This window comes from Vanessa atalanta, chromosome 23 (genome assembly GCF_905147765.1).
Source record: "Vanessa atalanta chromosome 23, ilVanAtal1.2, whole genome shotgun sequence".
Lineage (NCBI taxonomy): Eukaryota > Metazoa > Arthropoda > Insecta > Lepidoptera > Nymphalidae > Vanessa > Vanessa atalanta.
The window spans coordinates 8,792,596-8,819,417 of NC_061893.1; the positions used below are offsets into that span (position 1 = coordinate 8,792,596).

The 26,822-nt window shown below is 33.5% G+C and overlaps 4 protein-coding genes across 5 annotated transcripts; 2 read left to right on the top strand and 2 right to left on the bottom strand.

The window, feature by feature from the left end:
• Positions 1–4,429: 4,429 nt before the first annotated feature.
• On the top strand, positions 4,430–13,439 carry LOC125072988 (cilia- and flagella-associated protein 206-like). The gene is made up of 11 exons (XM_047683625.1): positions 4,430–4,637; positions 5,031–5,272; positions 5,553–5,730; positions 5,848–6,022; positions 6,480–6,672; positions 7,554–7,835; positions 8,391–8,533; positions 8,756–8,880; positions 9,332–9,441; positions 12,734–12,965; positions 13,390–13,439. Exons 1-11 carry the CDS (start codon positions 4,430–4,432, stop codon positions 13,437–13,439), a joined length of 1,938 nt encoding a protein of 645 aa, XP_047539581.1.
• Positions 13,440–13,548: 109 nt separating this feature from the next.
• Positions 13,549–17,588, bottom strand: LOC125073048. Its single transcript, XM_047683731.1, has 3 exons — positions 17,418–17,588; positions 14,284–14,675; positions 13,549–14,078 (listed from the first exon to the last, which is right to left on the bottom strand). The coding sequence occupies exons 1-3, from the start codon at positions 17,503–17,505 to the stop codon at positions 13,908–13,910; spliced, it is 651 nt and encodes a 216-aa protein (XP_047539687.1). The 5' UTR covers positions 17,506–17,588; the 3' UTR covers positions 13,549–13,907.
• LOC125073047 (glutamyl-tRNA(Gln) amidotransferase subunit A, mitochondrial) lies at positions 15,706–17,318 on the bottom strand. Its single transcript, XM_047683730.1, has one exon. It carries the CDS (start codon positions 17,236–17,238, stop codon positions 15,760–15,762), a length of 1,479 nt encoding a protein of 492 aa, XP_047539686.1. The 5' UTR covers positions 17,239–17,318; the 3' UTR covers positions 15,706–15,759.
• A 425-nt stretch (positions 17,589–18,013) lies between the features above and the next one.
• On the top strand, positions 18,014–26,811 carry LOC125073162 (biorientation of chromosomes in cell division protein 1-like 1). Of its 2 annotated transcripts, XM_047683879.1 has the most exons (5): positions 18,014–18,241; positions 20,062–20,222; positions 20,543–23,775; positions 24,421–24,516; positions 26,560–26,811. In XM_047683879.1, the coding sequence occupies exons 1-5, from the start codon at positions 18,155–18,157 to the stop codon at positions 26,733–26,735; spliced, it is 3,753 nt and encodes a 1,250-aa protein (XP_047539835.1). In that variant the 5' UTR covers positions 18,014–18,154; the 3' UTR covers positions 26,736–26,811. The 2 variants fall into 2 exon arrangements, with proteins under 2 accessions (XP_047539835.1, XP_047539836.1); XM_047683880.1 differs by lacking the exon at positions 24,421–24,516.
• Positions 26,812–26,822: the final 11 nt, after the last annotated feature.

A 26,822-nucleotide genomic window follows, 5' to 3' on the forward strand; every position in this document is an offset into this window, starting at 1 on the left:
GAACTTTTTTCTACATCGACTCGGCCGGGAATCGAACCCGGGACCTCGGAGTGGCGTACCCATGAAAAACCGGTGTACACGCTACTCGACCACGGAGGTCGTCAAAATAGTATAACATATCAATGATGATAGATTGAGAATGTATGTGGAACTTTTCAAATAAACTCATCGAACCTTATTTGCTTATACAAGCTCTACGACATAAACCTAGCTTGGTTATAGTATAAATAAAACTCGAGTAATATATTAATATGTATCGTCAAAGTTTGTACATTTACATGTGTACAATTTATATTTTTTTAGATTTAATCTAAATTACATATTCGTGCATTCTATAATGCATTTCTCGTAATAAATTAAAATTATCCTAATTATAATTTGACATAAGATTATAAAGATAAATAAACAAACGGTTTTTCAGTCGTCTACTAAGATGATATGAGAAGATTTAATTAAGGTTGCTTATAAATGAGTGGTTATATTTTGTTAGGTGTTTGTGAAACTTAGCAGCGATGTATGGATGAATGTTTCGTAGACTCGATACTAATATACAGGGTGTCTCAAAAGAAAGTATGCAATTGTTTAGCTGACTGAACACATTGAATCAACCGATCGAAAATGTAACTTTCTTTTGAGATACCTTCTATTTAACACTTTTTTCTTTAAAAACATTTCTGCTATTAACAAATTAATAAAAATTAAGAATTTAATTCACTTTCCTTCGAAGGAAAACACTGATAGGTAGCGTAAAGTCGCGGCCATTATTAATTTACAAAAAAAGTGGGAAAATGTTATCTGAAATAATTGATTGAATATTATGAATGATGTATTATTTTAAATACATTGAACACATTCCAAGTTGAACTTTAATTGGGCATTTGTTGAGTCATAAAGAAAAAGGTGTTAATTATTAAATAAATAATGTATAGAATGTTTACCTAACATGAACATAAGGATTTGTGGAAATCTAGTTCGCTAGATTGGTAGGTTGTATGCATATATCCCAGAGGGATTTCTAGGAAATAAAAGACTTGCAATTAACTTTGTTTCATTTATTTTGCTACCCCTTATTAGGTGCCTTTTTTTTTTCACTGGAAAAACGCGTTACGCGTTTCCCCCACGTGGAAGTGGGGGGGTATGTGGGACTCGCCGGTGCCCAAGATGTTAGCGGCACACCGGAATACCCACTAAAAAACCAGCGGTACCCTCTCCGTCTCATCGGTAGGCGCCACGGGATCGCTTTCGCATACTACCGTGACCCTTATTAGGTGCCTGCTTATGAAGGAAAATCGCATATGTTCTGATAATTTTTTCTTTTCTATGATACACTAGCCCGTGAAATTTAGCGTTTATTTAGAAGATTTTTCGGAATTTCGTGACATGGCAAGTTTTGTTCTGATGTCTTATCAAGGTAAACTGCAAGTTCTCATCTACATTCGGCGCCGAAATGATGAAACCAATATTTAAATGTAATTTTCAATGTTATACATTAGTTTAATTATAATTGGAATTTGTCGATAACAATTTACTTTAATTTTGTTTACGTTTGTAGTTTTTTTCCTTATATAGTCGTAGTATCGCTCTAACCGGCCAGTATATTTTTCTAAAATTAATTCTAACAAAATTGCTATGAAGAATCCTCGTTATATTTATGTGCAGATATCAACCCACAATCACTAGGACAAAAAACGGCTCACACTATTAATATATAAGATTTTGGCGGACGAACAAATGGGCTACCTGAAGGTATGTCACCACCGCCCATAGACAATGGTGCTTTAAGAAATATTAACAATTTCTTACATCACCAATGCGCCACTAACCTTGGGAACTAAGACATAACGTCCCTTGTGCCTGCAGTTACACTGAGTCACTTAACCTTCAAACCGGAATACAACAATACTGAATACAGCTGTTTAGCGGTAGAATATCTGATGAGTGGGTACCTAGGTATCTATTCTATTCTATCGGACGGGTTTTTACATAACTCTACCATCTAGTTAATCAGGTAGAATCTGTTGTAAAAAATATGCAACATATATTATTTTTTTATAGTTTCGATGTTTAATTTAACATAGGCAGTAAGGCATTTTTTGAATGGCGTGAAATTATTTAAAAAAACAATAGTTTTTATAAAGCCTCAAAGTCAATATATCGAAAGAAAAGCTGATTATCATAGAACAACGTGCCATGCGTGAACAACTGCAAAACAAATTAGGTACCAATCAGCCTGTATAATATGCCATACACAAGTTTTCGCTTTAGGCGAAAGTTCGAAAAAACATTAAATTTTTATAGGTATTCAATGAATGTTGTTGTAACAAAATAAACATTACAAATAAAATTGACTATTTTTTATCATGCATTTACGTTCTTTTGGTACAAAAAATTCTTGGTTAGTATTAATAATCTTAGATTCAGTTTTTAATAATACCGTCGTAATGCCTCGTTCAAACAACTTATACAAAAATACAATGAATATAAGAAACCTATATACTTAGCTTTTATTGATTATTCCAAAGCTTTCGACAGCCTCAAGCACGAATACGTTTGGAAAAGTCTACAAGAACAGGGGATACATGAAGCCTATGTAAACATAATTAAAAACATTTATAGACAAAGTAAAGCTCGTATCCGACTAGAATCTATAGGAAATGTCTTTAGAATTGAAAAGGGAGTCAGACAGGGTGACCCGCTGTCACCAAAGCTGTTTACAGCAGTACTTGAACAAATGTTCAGACAACTGGAGTGGGAACATCTAGGTCTGAACATAAACGGAGTACGATTGAGTCATCTAAGATTTGCAGATGACCTTGTTATATTGGAAGATGACCCTAAGGTACTGGAGACCATGGTACAAACCCTAGTAGGCTTAAGTAAGATGGTAGGTCTTGATATTAACACAAGTAAAACCAAAATGATGACAAACTCAGTACCTACAGATATAACCATCAATGGACAAAAAATTTAATATGTAGAAGAATACGTCTATCTTGGACAGATAATATCTCCAAGTGATCAAATGTCAAAGGAATTAGACAAAAGAATTGCGATTGGGTGGAAAAAATATTGGGCTTTGAAAGAAATTATGAAAAGCAAGGAACTGAGCTTAAAGATCAAGAAAAAAGCTTTCGATGTCTGTATTCTGCCTTGCATCACATATGGCTGTGAAACCTGGACCCTGACGAAACAACATAGAGACAAACTGGAGAAATGTCAAAAAAGCATGGAAAGGAGCATGCTAGGTATAAAATTGAAAGATAAAGAAGCAAGTGCAAATATAAGGCGTAAAACGAAACTAACGGACATACTCTTACGAATTGATCAACTTAAATGGAGATGGACTGGACATATGCTTCGCTGTAAAATAGAAAAATGGAGCAAACGAGTGACAGTGTGGTACCCAAGAGATGGAGTTAGAAGTAGAGGTCGCAAAGTTAGAAGATGGGAAGATGAACTAAAATTGACCATAAGAACCTTTTGGACCAGAGCAGCAGCAGACAGGCAGCAGTGGAAAGAATTGGCCTTTGCCGTAAGGCATACCGAATTAAGAGACATTATTTAGTAGAAATATTTACTTTTAACGTAATTCCTTTGTAAACTTTTGTAAAGTGTAAGTTTCGGAAATAAAAGGCTCTATTATTATTATTATAATGCCTCGTTCAGCGGCTAGTGGACCTATTAGCCCTAGTAGCAAGAATATTCCTAATGGACAGTTTACTAGCAAGGTCCTATAGTGACAATAATCCTTCTGGTAAAATTACTCTTTACTCTATTAATCTAAAAACAAAACCAGCCAAGTGTAAGTCGAACTCGCGCACTGAGGGTTCCGTACCATCAAACAGATAGACAAACAGACACTGATGGAACAAAAAATTTACGGTTTCCTATTACTTTTTTCCTACACTTGTACTACTAGATATTATTCCTTGATTGGTTTTATTCAATTTGCGAATGTATGGTAAACGCGAACAGCGATGTCCTTGTTTTGCGTAGACTAAGAGATTTGAGGATAGAGCTCTAAATGATTGCAGACAGAATATTTTATATTAATTTAAACTTTATACTTTAACATGATCCTGAAAAAAAGGGTTTTGATGGACAACTAAGTTATTTTATAACGGTTTCTTTTTTTCCTTTAATGTATCTGCGCAGTAACATATGACTAATATCTGACAAATCAACTTAGAATGCATGTCGAATATTATCGTAGCTTTGCTTTTTAAAACACCAAATATTTAAAAAAATAACCACAGATTTAAAAAAAAATTGGTACTTATACAAACTATTTTTCACTTAATGACTGACATATCTTATCAATCGTTACCATAACAACATTGATAAATCTAATTTTCATTTTTCTGGCTAAGTATATTACAGTTTCTGTAACATTTTATAAAAAAATATATTTTGCATAAAATTCACTAAAATGGCTTGCGATGAGAATGTTATAAAAAACATGGCAAACGAAATAACACGAAACTGCCAATCACAAAACGTCGTAATCGATACGGACTTTGTCATTTACTTAATAGATTTACTTTTACTCAATCCAAAGTACGGACGGATGTTCTCTAAAACAATAAGTAGAAATAATTTAGAAGCTTTCGTGGATGACTGCGTTAATATGCTTACAAGTAAGACACCTTTTTTAATTTAATTTAGTAAGACACCCAAATGTGATTATTATTTGCACCATTGATGCACCGCCAACATCATCCATCGAATCTAAGATATTGTGCTTTTAAACCCCACACAATACTAAATGTATCGATTATTATGTCCGGGGGTAAAATCAATTTTAAGTTTGCGAAGTTCGTTAAAAAGTTCTGCAAATAGTTACCTACCAGTTTTTCATAACAATAAATAATGCCCGAATTTGATTTGGCCACATTGGGCTGGTCCGATCTTATTTCGTAGCTTGATATTTATTTTAAGCTACTCGTCGCTGGCGTTTTAGAAGTTGGTCGTCAGTTTGTCGGTGTTAGTATATTAACTCACTAACATAAACTGTTTATACCAATTTATAGGCAGCGAAACTTCAATAAACACGTTAAAAATGCAATTCATAATGCAAATGAATTACGACAAATTACAAAATCTTATCGACAAACATTTGGACTCTATAGACCAATGCCTTCGACCACTTATTAATGAAATACTCGAAGAGGACCCTGTTGTTGAAGATGATGCGGCTTTAAAGAAATTATTTAGAAAGATATCGATATACATTATTCTGTCTAGTGGACTTGGTAATCCGGGATCTATTATAGTATGTTTATTTCAATATATTAATAGAATAGTATTTTTTAAGATAATTTATGTAGCTTGACGCTTTTCTTATATTATCGAATACCTATATTATTTAATTCAAAAGTATTAGATTCGAAATAGTTGAAATAGAATTTACTATCAACTATTGATGTCAGCATATCGATGATATCAAAATGTAGATTATTCGCTTGGCTTTCGAAATTAAGCGTTGATAAGTTTGGAAGAACTTTGTACAAATTAGATTTAACATTATCAGAAAATGTCTTTTGTACTCTTAGACCCTGAAAGAAGGCGTGGCAGCTTTAGAAAGCGTTTTTTCACTAGAAGATCTCAAAATATTCATAGCTTTGCCGAGATCAGAGAAAATGGCTCAGTTGATAGATTTAGTGCAAATTGCATCTGGTGTCAGGTTGTTTAATAGAGACTGTAAAAAAGGGGGCGAAGGGATACCCGATTGTAAGTACAATTTTGGCAGTTGAACTTATTTAAAACTATTGTTCGTTGTTTGTAATATGCATAAAACTGCTTCGTTGGTCTTGTGCTCACTGGGTTCAGAGTATTCTTTTTCCTCAGTACCATTTAATCTGGTGGACGCAGGGAAGGCGTGTTTGGCTTCATTATCAAATTCCTTGATAACAGTAATGCAAAGAGTTAATTCCTTGACAACAGCAATAGCAGACACAATAACCATTCAAGATGAAACAGGAAATGTTATGATTGATATACCAGCAAACTCGGAATTGACTGAGTTAGTATTAACTCGAGTAAGATTGTCCAATTACATTAAGCTGCAAAACCTATTTCATGTTTCGCTTTGGGGAAAATCTTAAGTAAATCCTTAAAGCTTGGATAATGGCTTCACCTCATGTTTAAAACCATAATAAAATATACTATTGTCAACTATTATTTATTCCTTTATTAGTGAGATGGTAATGAATATTCTCTTCTTTATCAGATGATAAGAAACTTTTTGGTATCTTGCACTAAGTATTTAGCGGAATATACATATTATCTATGTGGTAATTACCCACAAGCGCTAGAACACAGCCCTACTAATAAATAGAGTATGTAAAGTCAAGCCTTTCAAGTCGAGTCAAAATTAGGCAATTGTTTTTGTCTATCCTAGAGTAGATTACAAAAATTCAAAAGAATACAGTTTTTTTTATTTTTGATAAATATGTACACTTATTTCAAAAACTTTACAGGAATGACTACAGACAGATATTCGAATTACTCGCCTTCAATCGTCAATACGAATTGTATATCCGGAAATTGTTATCTGACGTTGAAACGATGGTAAAAAATGGCACCCACTACGTTGAAAAAGTAAAACTTGTTCTGGAAGAACTACACGCAACTGTAAAATATAAGGCTGCTGTGCCGGTTGTTACAGTTTTCGTAAGTTATAGTGAATATCATATATATCTATATGTTTAAGTTATTGGGATCATTGCTCATTTACATTTTACATTAACAGCCTGTAAATTTCCCACTGCTGGGCTAAGGCCTCCTCTCCCTTTGAGGAGAAGGTTTGGAGCATATTCCACCACGCTGCTCCAATGCGGGTTGGTGGAATTCACATGTGGCAGAATTTCGTTGAAATTAGACACATGCAGGTTTCCTCACGATGTTTTCCTTCACCGCCGAGCACTAGATAAAATTTTAAACACAAATTAAGAACATGAAAATTCAGTGGTGCTTGCCTGGATTGAAACCCGAAATCATCGGTTAAGATGCACGGGTTCTAACCACTGGGCCATCTCGGCTCTCTGCATCGGGATCTGCTCTACAAGTACAGAAATAGAGCGGGGCTTTAAATATATGTTTGAAATAAGGACAGTTTATTTGAAAATAATTTAATCATTGTGCAAGCAGTGAGATTTAAAAGTGGTGATTTAAAAGTGCTGGTAAATGCCAATTTATCCTGATTATGTGAATTATGCTAACCAATGAATATTTCAATAAAAAACCAATGATGCATAGTGGTTACCACTGCTTATAGACAGACAGGCAGACATTGGCACTAAAAAAATATTACACATCCTTTACATTGCCAATGCGCCGTTACCAACTTTGAAAACTAAGATGTTACACTGGCTCAATCATCCTTCAAACCAGAACACAACCGGTAGAATACACGATAAGTCTGTGGCTGATGACTTATATAACACCAAACCACCGAGTAAATTTGTTGTAGTCATTCTCATTACACGCTCTTGGCGAACTACTTTAAATGATACTTTTAAGTATCATTTCAATTTGAAATTATATACTTTTAGCCTCTATTCACAAAACTCTGGAGAGTATGGCGTTCAATGCAAAATATAATGTACTTAATGTCAACTGTCAACCGACTTATGTCGGTTCTTGGTAACATCTCAGATCAAATGAAAATACCCTACCATCTTATAGACAAAATGCTGGAAGGTAAGAGCGTGGTAACTGATCAGGATCGAATGAGTGACCGAGTTAGTATAACTGACAGGATAACTTTGGGTTCGCTGAAGAACTATGTAGCTTACAACGGCAGTTTTACTGTTATCAATGACAAAAACATACAGGTTAGTACTCAGAGTATTCATAAATTAATTTGCACCTCTAAAAGCAATAACGACTGCCTCTCTTAATGTTTAAAAAGAAGAAGCTGATAGCTTATTCCATCACGATGATACACTGTTGGTTACATGTATCAGATTTATATCATAAAGGTTTCCCCACGAGAGATAACATGTAAACACAGTTTACATGTTTTAACCACTTGCCTGGCACGGATCTTTGTCTATTTTACTCGACCTCGGAGTTATTCTCAAGACAAGTCAACTAACTGCGCAGGAGGTTATAGTACACACGTTGGTGCACAGAGAGACACGCTCTAATCCGACATCAAAATGCGATGACCAACACTTGACGTACTTTCTGAGAATTATGCCAACCTTCTTAACTTGTAAATGGTAGTGTATTACTTTCTATTAGCCCGAAAGGGGCCAGAACCCAAGACCTGTAAAGTCAGACCAGACCCAGAACCACGGAATCTGTAGATTTATAAGCAAAACACTAGACCAAAAAGAACGATTAAAAATACAAAAATATCTACCTAATGTTTGAATATATTTTAGTTTCTAGGCTTTTGTGCGTTATGTCTCAGCGTGGGAGCCCTTATACCTAGTAATATGAAGGTTGGATTGATCCAATCCAAAGGGTACCGCTACGGGTTCTGCAGCGTGAAGATGGCGACTCGTTTTAGTAAAGATTCTGAAAGGTATTGTTAATTTAATTTAAAAATGTGAAGTTAATCCAATCGTAAATAATCAAGTGTGAATATGAGCTTTATTACAGAAATACTCATCATGAAACTCACTTTGCTGGTGACAATGCGGAAGTTTGCGATGTAGATTGGTCATATAAAGTGGCAAACAGCTCTTTTTAGTGCAAAGAAGACTTACGGTCCACTATCCAATAATTTTATTTCACTGTTTTGAAGGTACGTCAACGAGGTTTTAGAGTTCGCCCGAAACAATCCCCATGTTATCAATTTATTGTATATATTGGAAGATGTCAAGAATGTGAAGACTATAGACAATCTCGTCACTCGCGTCTTACCAAAGAGTATGTATAATTTTTTCAATGTCTCACGATCAATATACATTATATTATATTCATTCAAAAACTATCTAGCTGCGAAAATATAATTGCGGTGTTATTGTGCAAAGGCAATCTTACTCTCATAATCCAATGGGACACATGCGAAGAAATGGTTCAGTAACAAAAACTACGAGCCTACATACATACATACATACATACACATAGATACATGAGAGTGTAACATTGAACATTTATTAATGTAAATTGTCAGAAAAACCAAATAATATTTTCCTGCCCGAAATTGGAACTCACGTTACCCAACTTTGGAGCAAAACTTATATTATAAGACTTCCAAGTTAATGTTAATAAAAACGAAAAACTGTTAAAGATAGCAATCACGAGTATATTATTAATTTATATACTTGAGTTAATTTTCCCATATTACCTTAATAATTATATTTTTCCTTACCAACAGCTAAGATATCAGATAAGGACGTACAAACGGATATTCATCCGATTGATGGGCATATTGAGAAGAACTATTCGTGGGACATGTGGGAGTGGAAACGACGTGCCTGTCAATGGGTTTGTATTCAAACACACACACTGGTTTGTGTTCACATTATGACAATTACAGCTTGCATTAAGAAACCCAAATATTCGGGGTTTTTGTAGTCAATGTAGTATCATACTAGTATAACTGCTCAGCACGGTATAACAGTGGGCCTTAGCCTGAGGATTTTTTTTTTTTTTTTTAATTTTGGCTTTTATTTATGCCAAGAGGGCACAGATTATTTCGCCAATGTCACGTGCGATGGAGAAGACACGATGGAGATTGATCGGTGCGGTCGAGATTACAGGCTTAATTTAATTTGAAGGCATAATAGAAGTTGACTCTCTGTTAGCCCATAACCTAAAACAACACAATAATAAATAATTAGATAAACATAAATTATTATTAAGATAACATATATGAACAAACACAAAAATATTTACAACTTAATGTTATTACGCTCAATATATTTACATAAAAAATTACAAAATGGACTGAACACAAACATTAACAAACATTGAACATTAATAGGGCGAGGAGCTTTAGGAGGGAGAACGTTATATAAGGGATGGAGGAGTTTGGGGCAAGAAAACAGTATATGGGATAAGGAACCTTCGTCTAGGCCACATTCACACAAAGAGTGATCTCTGACTCTAATTTTACAAAGATGTATGGGGGTACATGCATGTCCAAGGCGTAGTCGGCAGATAGTTGTGGTGACCCAACGATTAGCTTGCCTGTGAAGAGAAAACCAAGGTCGCCTTGGAATATCTGGTTGTAGAGATGCGTAAAATCTACCTTTAGATTTTGATGAAACTTTCCAAATAGAGTTCCAGGATTTATCCAGATAAGTTTTCGCTAGAGCACACAAGTCCTGAGATGAATTTTTAAAATGTTGAAGAGAGCCAGTTGTTATAGCAGCTCTAGCGAACGAGTCTGCTGCATCATTATCGGATATACCAGAGTGGCTTGGTATCCAGGCAAGCGATATTTCCAGCCCCTTTTGATGACAGGAAAACAATGCCTCCCTGATCTTAAAGATGATAAAAAATTTTCGCCTACTACGAAACGGATTTTCCTTAATTGCCAACAGACAACTCAAAGAATCTGTCAGAATTACCGTATTTCTGAGGTCATGGGAGTGGGCAAAAAGGATGGCTTCCAAAATCGCAATCGCTTCACCAGAAAAGATGGATGTTTCAGGAGGGGATTTAAATTGAAGGACAATTTTGAATTTAGGGATCCAACAGGCTGAGCCGACGCAGCTATCAGGGGATAGTTTTGAGGCATCAGTAAATATAAGTAAATGATTTGACCAATTTTGATTAAAAAATCTTTGAAATTTAGAATTTGAATCAGGGGCCCCTTTAATAAGACCAAGATCTGTGATAATAGATGGATTATAGACTAGAGCTCTAAATGAAGTGGAAAAAAGAGGATTTGACTGGAACCTTAAGATAGGATGTGGGAGTTTCGTAAATTTTAAAAAACTGTCTAATAGTAAGGATGGACTTTTGGGGTTCGCCCCAACGCAGAGTTGGGACAATTCGCTTAAACGGGACCAGAGAGGATGAGAGGATAACTGTAATGATTTTACTACAAAACGGTCGTATAAAAATTGTCTTCTCAGTTGGAGTGGAGGATCAACACATTCAACTTGCAGAGCGTTAGTGGGAGAAGTTTTCATAGCTCCTATAATTATCCTAAGGCATTTGTATTGAATTTTATTAATCTTATCAGAAACGGCTTTATTTAGGGGTTCTAAGACAAACAGTCCATAGTCTAAATGACTACGAACTATTGCATTGTACAGTAGTTTAAGAGAATAGGGGTGAGCTCCCCACCAGACTCCTGAGACTGCTCTAAGGACGTTAATGCCCTTTTCACATTTTTTAATAATATGCTCAGAGTGATAAATTCCGTTCAGTTTGTTGTCGAGTATTATGCCTAGAAATTTCGTCTTGTTGACAAAGTTGATTCGTTGATCCCCACAGACCAAGTCAAAGACAGGAATTAGTCTTTTCCGAGTAAAAACAACTGCCTGGGTCTTATCTATTGATAAAGATAAGCCATGGTCAGAGAGCCATAGGTCAAGATAATGCAAAGCAGAGTTTAATCGCAAAGTTAAATTTTGAATAGAAGAAGATTTAAGATATAAAACAATGTCATCGGCATATTACAAAAGTTGTTAACAGACAATTCGAGATCATGGGTATAAATGCTGTAAAGCAGAGGGCTGAGGACTGAACCTTGCGGGAGACCTTTCCAGACAAATCTGGGGGGGAGAATACAATTTTGATGTTTATAGCCTGAGGATAGCCCAAAATAAATTTTAAATATTAATCTGTCAAAAGAACCTGACACCAAAAGATTAGTGTGCTCAAACATATCTATTTATTATGTCCGTTTAGATGGATTTATGAAAGGCCGTTCTAAACAGACGGAGTTGTCGTGGCAATCACAGGTGCAGACTTTACTATTCCCCAACACTCATAGACTGTCTGATCTATTTTATGTTGTAATAGGATACAACATTAAAGACATAATAACAATAATTTACGTGCTTTTCGAGGCACAGAAAAGCAATACAAAGTTCGTAACTAAAAGAAAATATTGACAGAATGAGCCTATTACTTTTATTAAGCTCACGTTTTGAACCCATGGTTTGCCGCCTTAGAACTAATAAAGCCGTCTAAATTCCCAAAGTGGTCCAGGTGGACCCCCAGGGGTCCACGAGAGACTTGCTCGGAGTCTACGTAGGCGTGAATAAAAAATGGGGGTCCATAAGATGTTAATGGGGGTCCACGTAAATTTATCTGCTTTTCATAGTAAAGAGCAAAAAAGTAAGCATCGTTTTTATAAGGACCTACCTACATTGTTTTAAGTACCTAATAATATTTTAATAAGGCAAGCGACTGTTACTTGTCCAAACTTGCGAATTTGATATTACGTACAATTTCGTGTACAGACTTGCAAAACGCTATCCGCCTGACAGTGCTTAATGCTTGTTCAGACATGAACTTGATCACTTTTGTTTTTTTTTCATCAGATTGAGAGAATCACTAACAAATTCGTAGATTTTAATTGCTGAAATACTCGTAGGGTTACTAATAATAGAATTTTAAGCGCCAATATTAAACAAATTTAAATTTAGTTCATATTTTTGTGTTTCTCTCAAAAGTTTGGGAACTATTGGTCTAAATAATTAAAATCTGCAAGCAATAAGTGAGTAGGTAGTACTACTAATTGCTATATTTTTTCATATGATTTAAAAACATTTTAATCTGATAATTGTTTTTTTTTTTTAACTATTTCTAATTTTAGGCCACAATAGTCAACTATCGAACGCATTCAACCCAAACGGACTACAGCCATCTCAGATCAGAAATACATTGTCAAACGGTTGAACCACGCGATAAATGTCTGCAGACTAAGAAAGATTCTGGTGTTAATACGAATCCCCGTGACGTGTTCATATGGGGTCTCAGAGGACAAATTGGTTACGGGCAACACCCTATGAAGTTGAATAAAATTACTAGTTCGGAAAAGGAAAAAGGTTTTATACATTACTAATTAAAATAATTTACTAACTTCTATTTCTGTTCAAGTTCTGTCCATAATTTAAATGTAAGATTAAGGTTAGATTTCTTATTATATTTAGTTAGGCAGGCGGGCAAATGGGTAGCCACCATTTATAGACATTGGCGCAGTAAATATTAACCATTCCTTACTTCACCAATGCGCCTTGGGAACTAAGATGTTATGTCCCTTGTGCTTGTAGTTACACTAACGCACCTTAAACCGAAACACAACAATACTGCTGTTTGACTGTAGAATATCTGATGTGTTCATAAATATCAGATCCATGCCCAAAGAAACTTGTAAAATGCCCTACCACTAAGTGTTATATCGATGTTTTAAACTTTTATTAGATATTCTTATTCAAGCTTTTTAAAACATAATGTGTAATGTATCAACAGCTCGAGTTGTAGAAATATGCAGTTGGCCGTGCGTGACTTCAGAAGAATAAAAAACTTTTATACATTGTGAATTTATTTAATTTTAAGATTTATGTACAATAATTTGCTCAAATAATGTTTATTTAATACATTGTTGTTTTCTTTTTCAAAATAATTTAAAGTAATAAAACCTTTGTTTATGAAGTAATTTCTATTTGTATTGTTATTAATATTAATTTAATGAAAGCAGGCTGACAAATGGATCGTTACACTAGCTCACCCACTATCAAACCCAAACATGTAACTTTGGCGAATACAATAATTAAACGTAATCAAACCGGATTCTGTACATCGAAGGAAGTGGTCCCTCTCTGGGCGCCAAAATAACAAATTCAAAAATAATACTCATTTATAAAAAAATAAGTGACTGTTTTATTAAACAAAAAATGTTAAATTTACTAAAGACGTAATTGCATTATCCAGTTAACTTAATAGTATTGTCTTGTATTTAGTAAATAAACTGCAGCTTGTTTTTTCTCTCATCGCCGCAATCTACTGAAAGTTTCTCTTGCCTCTTTCATTAGTAAGAAGTCATCAGCTCTCTGCTTTAAAGCCGAGGCTTCTTCTTGAAGGGCGAGTAGTGACGTCACTTGGGACGTAAGAGATTTTGGCAAAATTGCTTCTGGTACAGATAGAACCGCGTATTTACTCTGGAATTTAAAATACTGCATTACATAAAAATTTAAAACAATATTATCAATCACGCCGACAATAATTTAACATGGATATAATCAAATACCCAATAACTATTAGTCTTACAATCCTGCAATACTCCTAACATTAGATAAATATTTAGAATTGCAATAAGTTTTGGACTTCCACAAAGCATTTGACACATATAAACGATTATTTTACCTTCGCCTTTTCATAGTTCTCTTCGTATGACACCAATTTTTGTTTCATTTGTTTAATATGATCATGAATATTCTCAGGATTCGGATTCTGACTGGACAAGGAGATTTTAGAAGACTCCAATTCTTTGCGTAGTTCTTCTATTGAACTATTGTTACGATTGATTTTTGCTTGAAGTTCAGCATTTTTCTGTTTAAGCTTCAGTATTTCATATTCATCCGCTAATTTCTCTGATATCTCTCTTGAACGATGCAAGGAAATTGTCACCGAATCTAAATTTTCTATATCCAAGAGCGATTGGCTTTCAGCCACTTGACGGAGTATATTTTGACATTTCTGAGGTAATTTTTCGATGGATATGTTTAGATTTTTCAATATATCTGAAGTCAGTGAGGCTAAAAAATAAATATAATATTACAATTTCATAATTAAATATGTTTTTAATGCAGCACGTTCGTATGAGCACCAATAATCATGTGTCAGGATTAAATGAAATATTCGAGAAGTAGATTATACTGAGAAGAACCGACAAGAAATTCAGTAGTCACAATAAGTGCCTTAGTGAGAGATGTAGCTGTCTAGTGAGTCCTAATAAATCTAAATTGTTTACTATGAAATATAGTATTTATAATTTAAACGAGACATTGAATTAAAATTGTTGATTTTTCAAATTGTATGCTCAAAAGATAAAAATAGGTAGGTATAATTATTAGATTATACTAGATAGTTTTTATTTCCAGTTTAGAAAAGTCGTAAAGCTTGACAAAATTCTAGTAAATCAAAGAATTCACTTGTTTACAAATATGAAATAATTGTTAAAAGTTGCAACGATATAGGTCATTAGTTAGACATAAGTATGTACATTTTTGGTATATAATAAATGGTTTTTTATTTTGTAGATTATAATTATAGGTATGATATCAAATAATCAATTAGATTTCTTTGAGTGTTGGTACATGCAAAAAAAAAAAGAGTGAATCAAAACACACTGCTGAGCTACGGTCTCCTCTCCAATTGAGAAGGGTTAGAGCTTATTTGACCTTGTTGCATTTGTGGGGTGGGGATACATATATGTATGGTAGAATTACATTGAAATTAGACACATATATGTTCACTGCCGAGCATAAGATGAATAATAAATAAAAATTAAGTAGGATGTCTAAAGATCACGACCGCAATAATAACCCCCTTGTATTTTATTTTATATTCAGTCTTGAGTATTTTTTTTATTAATTTGTGTATGCATTAAACATATATATTTTTTTTTTAATAAAAAAAAACACATTTAAAAAAAAGTAAAGGTTGTAAGTTTAATTATAATTAAGGAAATTTAGTATTATTCTGATCCATATTCTTAAATTGTGTTATTACACCATTTAGATTATGTATTCAAATAAAAAGCCACTTTTTTTTCAAAACAATTTACTTATAACACATAACACAATATATAATAATACTAATACTCATTACAATCATTAATTACATTTTCAGACTTGGAAAGTCAACTAAACTTTCAATTTTCTTGGCTATGTTCAACAAAAGTTGTTCAGATAAAAACGGCCCCATCAGCTGTATAGATAAAGGCATATTATTCTTTGACAATCTGATAGGTATTGAAATGGCTGGTATCCCTGCCATATTGGCAGGTTGTGTGCAATAATCTTGTAACGCACATTGATCTCTATTATGTGTCGAGGTAAAGTCTTTATATAACGGAGCCTCCGATAATGTTGTTGGCGTCAATAGCAAGTCCACTGAATTTTCACCATTAAAAACTTGATTAAAATCATTTGCTATTAATCTGCGCAACTTTAAGGCTTTTAGAAAGTATTTCTCATAATTTCTAGCCAGTAAAAAGTAATTTCCAGCAAATATCCTAGATCGTACAACATTATTAAAGCCTTCTGATCGTGTTGAAGCGTACAATTCTTCTGTTGAATAATCTTCTGCCGCCCTTAATCCATATTCTAATCCATCATATCTTGCCATATTACTTGCCACCTCACATTGGTTTAATATTGAATATACAGCGATGGACACAGATGTATGGGGTAATGAAACACTTCTGACTTGACAATTTTCTTTCTCTAACAAATCTGTAACACATCTCCATACATCTAACACCTCTTCACTCATACCTTCAGAATAATACTCACTCGGTATACCAATTTTAATTTCAGACAAATCAATATTATCTTCAATTTTAACAGGTTTAAATTTTTGCTTTAAGGTTGTCGAGTCCAAAATATCAGGTCCAGCTACACAATTTAATATCATAGTTAAATCGTCGATATTTCGAGCTAAAATGCCCGGCACGTCCATAGAATTGACTAAAGGTATTAATCCATATCTAGAAACTAAGCCATAGGTAGGTTTAAGACCGACAACACCACATAAAGCTGCAGGATTTCTTGTTGATCCGCCCGTGTCGGAGCCTATGCCAGCTACACAAGCGCCAGTCGCCACAGCTACCGCGCTTCCTCCTGAACTACCTCCTGATATTCTCCAATCTTCACTGCTACACCATGGATTGCGAGTCGGACCGAAAATTGAATCTACAGTGCCCGAACCCATAGCAAATTCATCTAAATTCGATTTTCCAATAAGACAGGCGCCAGAACTTAGAAGTCGAGAATAAACAGTTGCGTTATATGTGGGTACGAAATTTTTTAACATATTCGAAGCGCAGGTTGTGTTTACATTTTTAGTACAAAAGTTATCTTTTATAGCGATTGTAATGCCGTCCAATGGTAGGCTTTTCTTTTCAATATATATCCGTTTTTCACTTTCAATTGCATGGTTTTCAGCTATTTCGTCCGTTAAAATAATAAAAGCATTTAATTCTTTCGTTTGTTTCGCACGTTGAATACACAAATCAATAAAACTTGTTGGTGTTAAAAGTTTTTCACGAAACGACTTATGAATTTCTTTTATACTATAGGATGTTAATTTATTCATTTTATAATAAAAATGTTTATTGCCTTAAAATAATTGTTTCTTCAGGTTATGTTATATTTTTTATTTATGTTGGCTATTGGTTACCCAACTATATTATGTACAGCAACAACAACACGCAAATGTCAAATTAGTTAAACCTCCTAAAATTGTACGGTTTATACGATAAATACGTTACTTACCTAAAGCTTTTTGTTCTAGATTTTCTCTCTTAGTTAAAGCTTCATATAATTTATAATGAGTTTCGTTTTCACTACAATTAACTTTCATGATTACACTTTACAAGACGAAATGAATATAAAACAATTAATTTCGTTAACGAAGTTTAAAATTTAAATTATCTAATGTTGACATATAGTGTTATACATTGGATTGCCATACACCAACTCAGTAAATAATATTATGATTAACCATGAAATTAAACATTTAATTCAAATAATACTATACAAACTTAGAATTATATTTAACTCTTTATATGATTTACGAGTTAATAATTATAATTCACAATCTAAAAATTACATTTAAAGAAAGTTTCGTCATTTCAATTTACAATATGGCAATACATTAAAAAAACGTTCAAAAATGTTATTAAAAACTGTGATTTTAATAACATAAAAAATCGTTAAAAACATATAAATTAAACCTTAATTTGCTGATTTTGATTGAATGAGCGTATAAAGATAAATTATTTGATATAATTTAAAAACAAACAAATATTAGGATGCATACTCAAAGTCAGAGCTACAACAACGAAGAAGATAATGGTACAAAGTGTGGAATTGATTGTCAAAAAGTATTTTGATTTTTTCGTGTAGAGAAGTATTTTAATCGGATTAAAAGGTTCGGAATTAATATTGACAGACACTATATTTAACAATATAAAAGAAGGGCACCTTATGTTTTGTTTAGTAAAATAAAAATGGCTCATTTGCAATATATGCCCGGTGACCCTCGATTAGTCGATCAATTAGTGTATGAATTAAAATCTAAAGGAATTTTTGATCAGGTAAGAAATATTAATACACAAAACATGGTTAAACTATTAGAATAATATTTAAAGACATGCAACGTATTTAAAATTTCGACATATGTTATATATTGATGCCTATCGAATGTATACATTTACTCTACTAGACTTGAGTATTGAGATCTAGTAACGAAATTGAATGTTAATTTTTCGTTCTATATCAATCTTTAAACATGATATTATTTTTTAATACAAATTCAGCCTAAAATTCATTATTTTTTATGGTGATTTTATATATGATAGTTGTCTTTTAAACTATTTTGTCATAAACAAATTAAATATCATTTATTTATAATTCCAATAGTTTTTTTATCCAAGATGGCCATTTTGCTTTTCAAATACTAATATAAATCTAATAGCTTATATATCTATATGAACACTGACACACATCTAATTATTGTTTTATCCTAAATCTCCTTTATTGTATATTAAAATATATTTTTAAAGAATCTTTACATAATCAATAATAATTCCAAATTATTTTTGTGATTTTAAATGTACATTGATACATTTAAACATTAAAATTATTTTCAAAAGAATAATAAATAATATAAATGTTGTTTTCATGTTATGGTTCTGCTTTGTATGTATTTAACAAGAGAATACTTCGATCACTCAAATTCCAACAAAACATTAGTAAATTAACCAAACTCAAAAGTCTGTATACGAAGACATATTTAATAAATAATCTTCCGTTAATATTATGATGATTATTCATTTATTTTGAATAATTCTCTGTTACGTTGAAAAATGCAAGTATAACCCAGTGAGTTTCTTTGCCAGTTCTTCTCAAGTAAGTTTGACTATCTATAAGAAAGTGTTAAACTGTATTTATTAGAAAAACATTGATCAATAATAAATCATTTGATTTAAACTTACATTTCAAATAATTTAACAATATAAATTAATAAATTTAAAAAGTTGGTTAAATTTTTAATGTATTTTTCTTGTTGATAGTAGCTAAACAAGAAAATAATGTCTTGCTTTATGCTAATTCATTTTATAATCACTTGATGCGGGAAATAAATACATTTTTGAAAACACGAGGCTAATTGTTATTTTAATGAAATCTTAGTTAATTATATTTATTTATATTTTTGATAGATTTTTTATTTGATAAATCATAATAATATCATGGTTTATAAGGAATTTTACAATTGCATCTGAAGGCCAAACTTAAATAACTAACTAAACTAACCTAAAAAAAATATTAATTAAAAAATACATTGTCGATATATACATGTTGTATTGAAGGTTGCAGATGAGACTTTGTATGAATACTTTGAATTATAATTTGTGAGTGTCCATAACCTGCTGTGATGATATTGACTATGACAGACACTACTTATAAAAACAAATATGTAACTTTGTTATTAAATATATTTATTTATTATCAATTGTGATAAAATATCATTGTAATAAAAGTACTCGAGGAATTTAGCATAGCATGACATTTAAGAGACGTGACTGGCTTGAGCCTAGTGGCTGAGCTTACCTATTAGGTTCAAATACCAAATCAGACCAACATTGTTTTAAATCAAAAATTTATAAAATGAGAGATGACATATGATAATCAAAGACTATAGTTTTAAACTCGGGAAAGCACTCCTATATATATATATTCATTCTTTTTTTTATGATTTTGGTTTTCTCTGCGGTAATATAAAGAAATTGTTGCAAACTTGATGTATAAAATGATATTCTCCCAACCCACATTGAACCAGTGTGGTGAAATAAATTCCAAAACTTTTCGTTAAGTTGGCACCATTAGTTTACTTTAATAAAAACAATGTCTACAGTTTCGCAAGGACTGCATCGCAGACGTAGACACAAGACCTGCATACCAGAACTTGCGGCAAAGGGTTGAGAACTCTGTGTCGACATTCCTGTCTAGACAGACCTGGCAGCCAGATCTAAATAAGAATCAGTTGAGAGAAAAACTCAGGAAGCATATATTGGAGTGAGTTTTCTTTATTCAAGATAATTTTGTATAAGATTTTTACTTACTTAGTACTACTTTTTTACTTACTTTTTACTTTTTAAAATTCCTATTTGGAGGATGTAACAAATGTTCACATGTACTAGTCGTTAGAGATATTAATTTGATTTTTTAAAACCTATTTAGTTCCAAATGCTGTAGTTCTTTGATAAAATCACATTTCGTGCCAATGCGCCCCGATCAAATTTATAATTAAATAAAAATCTCATTTCTTTTACCTAAATAAATCATTATAACTATTGTTTTTGATTTTAAAATATTTTTATTTCATTAATTTTCAGTGGCAACTACTTAGAACAAGGAGTGGAAAGGATAGTGGATCAAGTAGTCAATCCCAAAGTAGCATCAGTCTTCATTCCAAAGGTTGAAGACTTGGTTTACAATTATTTAGGGATTGCTAGAAAGAAATCCGTTACTGCTGAAACTTCTAATGGCAAGATTGATGACCTCCTGCCCACTGACCTAGAAGCAGTTAGCCCAGGTTCCGTTAAAAGTAATGATGACAAAAATGATTCAATGGAATTGGATGATATACCTAACGAAACTAAAATGGATGTCGATGAAGAAAAGCCACCTACTGACATCAAAGAAAATAATATTGCTCCTGATTCAATTCAAGAAGAAAAAGCAGAGGACATTCAGTTACCAAGCAACGAGCCGAATACAGATGAAGATAAGAGTAATATACCCTTACCTTCTGAGGAAATTAAGCCCGAAAATATACCGCCGCCTGAAAACAGCCCACCTAAAGTTGAATTGGAGAAAATAGAACTGCCTAAAGAGCCCATATTATCGACGGACATTCCGTTACCAGATGATATAACTAAGGAAGAAAAAGAACAATTCTTCAAACCTATAAACAGTGATGATGACGATTCGAGTTCTGATTCTTCACTCCGTAGAAACATGTCACCGTTAACACCTATCAGGAACTTTAATAATGAAAATTCGTGTGATGCTCAACAAGCATTCGAAAATGATTTAGTTGAAAATAAAGATGACGATAATAAAGAACCAAATTCATTCAAATTTACAATAGACGCCAAGTCTCCTGAAAACAGTTGCGATGCTGTCAAACCTGAAAAGAAAGATACTGAAACAAATTTGGCCTACCAGTTTAATAATCAAGTTAACATAAACCATTTCAATACACCTCTATATGAAGATAGTTCAAATAGTAACATCTTACATATCGATTATGAAAGCGACGCTAACAGTAAAATTAATCAAGAAAATAAAGCATTAGAAAATGATCAGAATTCAGAGGATTCCAGAAAGGATCGAAAATCAGACGAAAAGAAGAGTAGCCACAAAAGTTCTCATCGTTCGAGGGATTATTACAAACATTCAAGTAGTAGAGATAAAAAGTCGGACTCTAAACAATCAAGTTCTAGAGATAGTAGCAAACATGACAAAAGTAAATCTTCGAAAGAAGAAAGTAAGTCTAAATCCAGTGATAAAGAGAGATCTCGTGATAGAAGTGATAAAAAAGATAGTAGAGAATCTTCGAGGCATAGAAGCTCCCATAAATCAAGCCATAGAGATTCAAAATCTCATCGAAGTTCCAGTTCAAGTCATAGACATTCTAGCAAGCATTCTGATGAAAAAAAGACATCCTCCTCGTCATCGTCAAATCAAAAAGATAAAGATAAAAGTTCTGATAAAAATTCTATGGATAAACCTAGAGAATCAAAATCGAGCTCACATCGATCTGACAAAGACAGAAAAAGTAGTAGCGGTAGCAGCAAGAGCGAGAAAAGTAGTAGCAAAAATAAAAATGACGATAAAGACAAAAATAAAAAGAGCAAAAAGGATACAGATGATCATTACAGTCTATCTGGCAGAGGTAACCCGAACCGGCGTTCAACAGACAGGGATTCCAATGACGGTAGCTCTTCCTCGAAAGGTTCGAGCCATCCTTCGGGTTCTAAAACAACAGAAACTAAAAAGGAAAGCAAAAGTAGTTCGAAATCTGAGAGTACTTCTACTGCAAGCGGTGAATCGACAAGCCCAAGTGACAAAGAGAATGTTGGTTACGAGCACGGAACTAAAATTAAAGAATCTCTTCAACAAAAACCGGTCGTTAGGATAGATAGTCATTTAGAGCAGCCCGTTGTATCGCCACCGAGGCTACCATTTGTACCTGATGTAACTATAAAAAAACCTAAATTTGCAGCTAACTTAGAGGAAGCGAAACGTTTAATGAAAATGCGCAAGTTTTTAGACGAGGAACAAAAGCGTATGAATCAAGAAGCTGCGCTGCTTTTAGAATTCCAAGCGAATGTGCGGCCGAGTTTGAGCCAGGTTTACTCGAGTATTCCTGGTCCGGAATTAGAATTTGCTTGTGTCACGGCAACGGCGCATAAGCAAGAATTGCTTGTTCAGAGTAATGAAAACATTAATAATGTTTCGATGCATGAAAATGTTTCTGAATCACACTACACAAGCAAGCAACTGTTGAATGTATTAAACGACGCCAGTGTTGAGGTTGAAAAAAATTCTATTAATAAAGTGAAAAGTGCGAACGTAGATGTAGATAATGGTACACTGGTGTCATCAGATAACATTGATGAAATAAGTAACGCAATGAACACCGATTTAGGACATAACAGGTCAAACGAGGCCGCTAAACCTGAACCTAAAGGTTTAACAAAAACAAAAGATTTAACATCAAATAAAGAAAGTAAGCTGCCCGTTGACAACAACCGAGCAGAACGTTTCGAAATTACAGTTATAGCTGAAGAACTTTCAGAACAAGAGGATGTCGAGGAAACAAATACTAAAGACGCAGTTGAAAATATCGAATACGAAAAAGTTATACTAGGAAATAAAAATAATGAAAAACAAGCAGAGCCAAATATTGGTGACGAAAATAAGTTTCATTATTTTGCTGAACACGAAAAATACAACGCCGAAATAGAAAGAGCGAGATTTGAAAAGTTTTTGAAGGCTTACAATGTTAAATCGTCGATCAGTAATAAAATATACTTGATCAATTGCGATAGCTATGAGGAAAACATACTTCGCGAAATGTCGGCAAACTTTGGCGAATACGAAATAGTGAACTATCACAGGAATGGCCATTTGAAATTATCGAAAACTAGGAATGTTATTAAAAACGTGAATATATCCAGCGAAATATCTCTACCGATAGATGCTGACTACGAAGCAGCTAATGATTATGAGAGTTTCAAGTCCCATGTGTTTAGTCCAGACAAATCGGAATGTTCGTTTGAATTGTCTAGCGATTATGATGCTAAATTAGAAGAGATGGTGAACAAAACGTCTCGGCAAGAAATAATGGAAATCATACTTGGCAATGTTGTCGACGCTTCGCCGAGTAAAATGCCAAGAATAGATTATTTAACAGATTCGAACATTGATAGTGAATGCGAAAATAATTTGAAACGTAAAATGAGTGATGTTGAAACAACAGTTAACAATAATAGACAGGTTCTTACGCCTAATAAAATAAGAAAAATGAGTACGGATCAAATATCATCGACTACACAGGGTGAGTGACTTTTCATCTTTCGAAATGTTTTTGCTTTTTATTATTTGCTTAAACAGCGTTACCAAGTCTGATGCCGAGTACTGAGGCCCAGACTCAAGCCAGGTGTTGAGAGTTAAGGACTCATAATACGTACTCTTGGGTTCAAATCCCAAGTTCAAATCCCAATAAAAGTATGAGTAAAACAATTTCTGGAAGCCCGGGCTTGGTTAAGTTATATTCTCGCGCCTTCGAGAGCACGTGAAGCCTTAGTTTGCGCATAACTGGTCGTTGTCGCCTTTTCGGAATATGAGACTGGGCGTATATTTGCACACACTCTTGTCCTTTATAAGATCTTCTGCACAGATGGCTAGTCTCCGTTAATAAAATAGGCCGAAGTCGGTTAGGAGTACATCATTATCATTTAAAAAGAAGTTCAATTTCGTTTTGTCTGTTAGCCTGATATAAATGCAATTAATACAAAATTTACCAGATCTTCAAATTCAACACTGTTTTCAAAATTTCAGCCTTAATTTTCAAGTTTATAACTTTCATAAATATAGCCTTCTTTCTATTTCTTTTCTGTTTAAAATGAAAAAAAAAGAGAAGAACTTGTAATTAAATAATAAAAATCAAACGATATAAATGATGTGATATTTATTTTTACAGAGAACGAAGAAATTTCTAACAAAATCGTAACTAATACTCGTTCTAAATATTTGGGCAAAGCGAGAAGGGTTGGCCTTCCTCGACTTAAAAGACCTAGTAAGTTAACTTTCATTTTACGGATTTTTTTTTCAATGTCAATCTTACAAGATGTTCGTTTATATAAATGTGTACTTATTTTGATGTGACTTCTAAGCAAATATCACACCTATAGAAATATTTTAATTTTAGCGTAACCCAGTAAAAATGTAATCGAAAGTTATTGGAAATTGGAATTGTTATTGGGTTTTGAATCAAGTTTTCGTCCTTGGTTCAAGCGTTAGTCGCCATTTTGAAAAAAGCGATTTTGCGAAAATCTTATTAACATTAAATACGTTCATTAAATATAAAAGATATTTATTTAAGTTAATAATACTTTTGAGATAAAGTCAGTTTAAAAAAAATGTTGTTTTTTTGTTAAATTTCTTGATAATGGTTTAAGATACAAATATAGTAAACTGCATGGAAAATATTCTCTTTTTTTTTAAGATATAGTTGACCGAAAAGGAAAAATGTGCCACATGGTAAGTGGTCACCACTGCCCATAAACATTGTCGCCGTAAGAAATTTTTACCATTCCTTAGATAACCAATGCGCCTCCAACCTTTGAAACTATTGATTATCAATTTTTATCTTGTGCCTGTAGAAACACTGACTCAATCATCCTTCAAACCAGATCTCAACAATACAAGTATCGCTGCTTGGCTGTAGAATATATGAAAACTGAGTTGTACCAAACGGGCTTGATCAAAGCCCTGACATTTTAGTGAAATCGCTATTAATATGTGAACAATTTTCGGGTAAAATCGGTAACATCATTTTAAAACTCAATTTAAAGATTATTGCCAATGTAAATAAAAGCAACACCTTTTATAACAAGGGAGTAATTTGATAGTTAAATATTATGTATGTTACGAGGGGGAGGACTGAAAATTCGCGAGATGGACTCAGGTATCAAAATCAAAGTGCGTCGAAATTGTATCCTCAACGTCACTGTCGCCCTAAAAACTTTTAGCATTAGCAGCCTGTAAATTTTCTTACTGCTGGGCTAAAGGCCTCCTCTCCCTTTGAGGAGAAGGTTTGGAGCATATTCCACCACGCTGCTCCAATGCGGGTTGGCGGAATACACATGTGGCAGAATTTCGTTGAAATTAGTCACATGCAGGTTTCCTCACGATGTTTTCCTTCACCGCCGAGCACGAGATGAAATATAAACACAAATTAAGCACATGAAATTTCAGTGGTGCCTGCTTGGGTTTGAACCCGAAATCATCGGTTAAGATGCACGCGTTCTAACCACTGGGCCATCTCGGCTCTCCTAAAAACTTAAGACCAACAAAATCTGTTCACGACATACAACTTTACTACACGTCAATTTTCTGTTGCTTTTTGAAGCAGCTTGATGTTATGCAACGCAAGCACTCTTGCACTGACTTTTGTCATGATTATCATATATCATCTTCAAAATGGTAGTATCCAAATAATGCAAGTAGTTATTTCTTATTCAAACGTCTACCTTCTAATACGAGTGCTTAGAAATTTTTCTTCGATGTCTAACGTTGTGGACTCAGTCGGCCGTCCAGAGTGATCAAATAACTTGTAAATCTTGTTTTATCCAGAATAGTTAGTTCTATGAACAGCTACATCTTATTTAGTATGGTTTTGGCGGATTTTTCTAACCCGGTCAAGACTTTATCACAGCATGTTGTTAAATTTTCTCATTATTACAGTTTTTATCTGAAATGACCAACTAACTCAGTACAGTATAGAAATGGTTCTCTTTTGTGAGTCCATTTATCTCTGCGGTGGGTGGTCTCTGTAGCGCCACGCAGCCAGTAAAATCACCAATAAAGTTACAGTAATTATGTATCGCCCTTTTGGGGTTCAGAAAGTGGATCCTGGACCCCACCCCCATGTACTCTTACGGTCTATTTCACGAGCTGGACGACCTCCCCTTATAAACGGAAGACCAAATTAATTATTAAGATATATCTGTGCAGATTTATACAATTAATCATTTTAAATTTTAAAATATATGTTCCGCAAAATTATTGTCTTTTATTACATCTAAACTCAATTAAATAAATATCAATTTGTTTTCAGCTTTGCCAAATAGTCCTTCAAGCGACAAATCTGTTGAAAACTATGAACAGAACTCGCAAACTACACCACAGACGCCGAATGGAAAAATAAAACGTAACAAAGTTCAAAGATACGATACTTCGGACCTTTATAAACCGAAACTCCATTTTCTTTCACGAAGAAACCATATTACTTAAACTTTATGTACAAAATTTGCTTGTGATTTGGCCCATCACACTCTAAATAGACGTGAAGTAAATGTTTTTGAAATTAGAAGAGTCGTT

Bases quoted from the DNA above. Each gene is read 5' to 3' on its own strand.
- LOC125073162 (XM_047683879.1), top strand. From the start codon at position 18,155: ATGGCTCATTTGCAATATATGCCCGGTGACCCTCGATTAGTCGATCAA. The intron at 20,223-20,542 runs GTGAGTTTTCTT...ATTAATTTTCAG, and splicing joins CTCAGGAAGCATATATTGGA to TGGCAACTACTTAGAACAAG. The intron at 24,517-26,559 runs GTAAGTTAACTT...ATTTGTTTTCAG, and splicing joins TCCTCGACTTAAAAGACCTA to CTTTGCCAAATAGTCCTTCA.
- LOC125073048 (XM_047683731.1), bottom strand. From the start codon at position 17,505: ATGAAAGTTAATTGTAGTGAAAACGAAACTCATTATAAATTATATGAA. The intron at 14,676-17,417 runs GTAAGTAACGTA...TTTATTTTTTAG, and splicing joins TCTAGAACAAAAAGCTTTAG to CCTCACTGACTTCAGATATA. The intron at 14,079-14,283 runs GTAAAATAATCG...TTTAAATTCCAG, and splicing joins AGAACTATGAAAAGGCGAAG to AGTAAATACGCGGTTCTATC.
- LOC125072988 (XM_047683625.1), top strand. From the start codon at position 4,430: ATGGCTTGCGATGAGAATGTTATAAAAAACATGGCAAACGAAATAACA. The intron at 6,023-6,479 runs GTTAGTATTAAC...AAAACTTTACAG, and splicing joins GCAAACTCGGAATTGACTGA to GAATGACTACAGACAGATAT. The intron at 8,881-9,331 runs GTATGTATAATT...CCTTACCAACAG, and splicing joins CACTCGCGTCTTACCAAAGA to CTAAGATATCAGATAAGGAC.
- LOC125073047 (XM_047683730.1), bottom strand. From the start codon at position 17,238: ATGAATAAATTAACATCCTATAGTATAAAAGAAATTCATAAGTCGTTT.